Source organism: Chenopodium album, chromosome 20 (assembly GCF_948465745.1).
Source record: "Chenopodium album chromosome 20, dcCheAlbu1.1, whole genome shotgun sequence".
Classification (NCBI taxonomy): domain Eukaryota; kingdom Viridiplantae; phylum Streptophyta; class Magnoliopsida; order Caryophyllales; family Amaranthaceae; genus Chenopodium; species Chenopodium album.
In genome coordinates, this window is record NC_137853.1 from 17135647 (window position 1) to 17139861 (window position 4215).

Sequence of the window (4215 nt, forward strand, 5' to 3'; positions counted from 1 at the left end):
TTAGCGTACTTTGAAGTTCTTGCCAACGTATGTTTGACCAAATTGCCAGTTAGCTGGTGCCAAGTTCAATGTAGTAGAGGTACGATGGTCACTAGTAGTGACTCGGAAGGAGAGGGCTTGACCAACCAAAACGACGTTGGATTGCCAATTTTGCCCCCAATTACGACTCATACTTAACCAATCTGTTTTTGTACCTTTCACTCTTACACGTATGGCATCTCCTGCTCCAGCAACATTTGTGACCAATACCAAATTAAAGTATTGTGAACCGTTCATTGTGAATCTTATTCCTCCCGACTTCCTGCATGGAACCCTATTCACACAAATATAAACACAAATTAGACGAGGCGGTAATTGGTATTACGAACTGATTCAATAATCTGATTAATGACTTAGCTTAAAAGTGACAATGACTTAGCTTGTGTGACTCAAAGCTAAATACGAAGTATATTAATTGATCAATTTCATAGTTTACTATGTGTTATTTAGTACTTGTAGTTATTACTTCGTGCTGTATATTTTTTACAGAAAGCAATGAGTGAATTTGTCTCAAAAAGAATGTGAGAAATAATAAAAAGCAGTGTTTCCTTTCTTTCTAATAAAGTCGTAAAAATACTTAGAATTTCATATATAATTTTTAATTTTAACACCATATATGTTATGTATTACTTATGTTAAATAATTTATGATGCATAAAATGTTGCAGCTTGCAAAATGCAAATAATCTAATAAATAAAAAGTACATAATAAAATAATTTATTTGACTAAACACAAAGCTTCAATTTTTTGTTTTAGTCGGTTTGGGAGTTTATATGTAAATCACTAGTCACACTTTTAATATGCATGTATAATCGTGAAATAATAATCTATAAAATTACGGAGCATATTATCATCCATTATTATTATTTGTTTTAAAACATCTTATTAATTGAAAAAAATGAAAAATAAATGAGGTGGGAGCATGATATGACCCATTCCCATGAACGAAGACAGATCCGTCATTGCATTATCTGCATGTGCCTCATTCGGATTCTTCGCTCAGTCCTGACTATATATTCATGCTCTCATATTGCTTCTCTCGTGCGTCGTCCGCCTTTCACGCACTTATGCATAATTTTTTCCTTATTAGTGGAAATTGTTATATGCGTGTTTCTATCATGATTTTTTAAAATTATATCATTTAAGACCTGTTTGTAGATTTTTCGAAAAAAAAAAAAAAGAAAAAAAGTCTTGTTTGTAGCATAATCTATTTTCTTTTTTATTACACATTGGATAGAAAAAATAGTATAATCTTTGCTTTTATTTTGCGTTTTTGTTATTTTCTACTACATAGTAGGGAATTTTTTTTCTCTTTCGATGTTCATTTCTTGACAGTATGAAAAAATAGCTTCATGCCTTCGCGAATGCAAATAAAATGGAGAATTGGAGATGGTCCAAATTAATTACTACGTATTTAACTTAAGTTAATAGAATATGGACTTTTTATATATATATATATTTTTTTTTTTGAAGAAATGGACTTTTTATATTAGTATAAACATAAGAAACTTTGTTTCAAAAAAAAAAAAAAAAACATAAGAAACTTTTCTTTATTAATTTAATGTACATATACACTTTGTAAAACGATGTTTTAATATGGAGCACTACTCAAGAAGAGTTCATGTCTTTTAATAGCCTTGTTAGAATGGTGATTGAAAACTTTGGATCTTTTCTTGAAGAGGCAATATGTAAGATTGTAAGTTATATATCCACCGAAAACTTTGTGATGGATTTGCCTTATTTGAGTAAAAGACAAGGGAATTGGTCAGTTTCTCTGTGATTTACATGGGGTTGGACCATTTACCAATGCAATCAAATATGATCAACTTTGTTATTATCAAGTTAATTTTATATTCTGTCTAAGGAGGTCATAATTTAAGAAGGGAAAGATCCATACACCTACATAGGCCCACTATCACTTCTCTCAAAAATCATAATGAAAAACTTTAATGTCCAATGAAATGGGTGCTAATTATTGATTAATGATTAGTTTCGTTTGTAATTTACTTAAAGACAGTTTCTTAAGTATTGGAAACACAATTACAAATTACGATTTTTTTTTTAATTTTTTCATTTAATTTCTTATTCAATATGGTCGAGGTTAATGTTGGAACTTCATAGAATTGTGCATGATTTAGAAAATAGAGTTTTTATATTAACATTCCCGTAAAAAAAAAAAAAAAAAAAAAAAAAAAAACAAAACAGGTTTTATATTAACGTAGATATTAGAATGAGATCTTTATCACAAAAATAATTATAAAACTATTTGACTATTATTACGTTAATTAATTACTATCATTGAAAGTTGATGAAACCCATGAAAAATTATATCTAAATATTCATTGTTTATAATTTGAGACATTGTTTGTAACCAAAGTGATGTTTTTATGGTGTAAAGAGAAGCTGCAAGAGCAATGTTTAAGACTTCAACTAATTAAACTAGTTATACTGCTAGCATAATCCTGGTTTATTGAGTTAACTATTAATTAACTATAACAACTTGCAAAAAACAAGTACAATACATAAAACTAGCTTTCCTGATTAGAGAAAGGAAAAAGGACTCACCGGCGGTAATTTACAGGGATGATTCCGGCTTTGAATTTGGCAAGCTTGCTGAAAATAGGCATGGCGAGGTCAAAATGCTCGCGAGGAGGGTTGCACCAACCACCATCATCGCTCGATTGAGCATAGTTAGGAGGGCAAAAATTGGTGGCAGTAATAATGATGGAAGGGTTGCCAGGATTACACCATTGTGGATCATCAACACACTTGAGCTCAAAGCATGCACCACATGTTAAACCTTTGTTAAACAATGCTGTGCTTAGTGCTGCAGTACTTGTTCCGTATCCTGCGCTGTATAAGTTTCCATACCCACATGCTCCTCCTGTATTTCATTTTGGGAAACATATATATCATTTATCATAATCAACAATTCTTACAATTTTCTATTGGATAGCGATTGGTGAGAATCTATTCCATGATCACCTGAACAAGAAGAGAATATTTAACTACTTGAGCTATCCCTCCCTCTAACCTAACCTATCAAATGATATTACTAGCTTCTATCAAATGAATTAGTTAATGTCACAAAGGTCATTAATAATACAAATTTTAGTGTTAAATTAGTAACATATGTACTCCCACCAATTATTTAGATAGGCAATGCCTTCATATATTACTCACATATAAATCATTATTACTTTTTAATTCTAATAAGCACGAATAGAATTTTATTTGTAATAATTTTACATGTATGCTCAAGTCAGAATGACACTTTTCTTTTGAGTTGAATTAGGTTGAATTGAACTACAATAACTTCAAAAGAACAAGACCTTAGTATACTAGCTAGTATAATAACGTAGAATTATGTATAGATCAAGTGTAATGTCATGTGAAAATGATGTGGATTCTTCATACATTCGATTTATTTATCACCTATAGCTAGACGATGTCTGATGTAAAATTGAATAAAAACAATTAACACATATGAAGTACCAATAAGTACGCTTAAAGTACCATGATAATACTAAGAGAAGTCAAACTATTGGACTTTTTTAAAATGGGGACTTTCTACTAAGAAATAAAGTAACGTTTTACAAACTCAAACAAAACTAGCTAAACGGTTTACAATGATTTAGCAACTTTAGTGTAACCATAAAAAAAAAAAGGGTTTTTCTAAGCTATGCCCCTAAGGTAGTCGAGTTTCTAAGGTGTACTCATGATTTTTCAAATTTCTAAGTTGTGCCCCTCAACTCACTACCATTAATGAATGGTACCCTCCTTGGGACTTCTACGTCACCTAAACTTAACTTAAAATTTAATAAAATGATGATAAAAGGTAAGGAAATGATACGAGAAACTTGAAAAAGCATGGGTATACCTTAGAAACTCAACTACCTTAGGGGTATAGCTTAGAAAAACACAAAAAAAAAAGTATTGATGCATATATATAGTAACATACCCATAGTTCCAGAAGCATCATCGCCGCCATAGAAGGTAGCATGAGCAGGTGTCCACGGCCCACCTTGGTAAACTCCTGGAACTCTGGCATTCACGGAAGAAAAAACTGAAAGCAAGGCAATTACGCCGAAACACAACACATTAAACACCCTCATATTGCTCATAAATACTAGGCTATACGCGGGTGTAAGAAAAAGATGGACAGAGTTTGAGAGA

The 4215-nt window shown here is 31.3% G+C and overlaps 1 protein-coding gene across 1 annotated transcript; it reads right to left on the bottom strand.

Annotated features, from left to right (window-relative positions):
• Nucleotides 1-4166, bottom strand: LOC145596651 (expansin-A4-like). The gene is made up of 3 exons (XM_081652867.1): nt 4001-4166; nt 2605-2923; nt 1-313 (listed from the first exon to the last, which is right to left on the bottom strand). The coding sequence occupies exons 1-3, from the start codon at nt 4161-4163 to the stop codon at nt 1-3; spliced, it is 795 nt and encodes a 264-aa protein (XP_081508993.1). The 5' UTR covers nt 4164-4166.
• Nucleotides 4167-4215: the final 49 nt, after the last annotated feature.

Bases quoted from the DNA above. Each gene is read 5' to 3' on its own strand.
- LOC145596651 (XM_081652867.1), bottom strand. From the start codon at position 4,163: ATGAGCAATATGAGGGTGTTTAATGTGTTGTGTTTCGGCGTAATTGCC. The intron at 2,924-4,000 runs GTATGTTACTAT...AATGAAATACAG, and splicing joins TGATGCTTCTGGAACTATGG to GAGGAGCATGTGGGTATGGA. The intron at 314-2,604 runs GTGAGTCCTTTT...TTGTGTGAATAG, and splicing joins ATCCCTGTAAATTACCGCCG to GGTTCCATGCAGGAAGTCGG.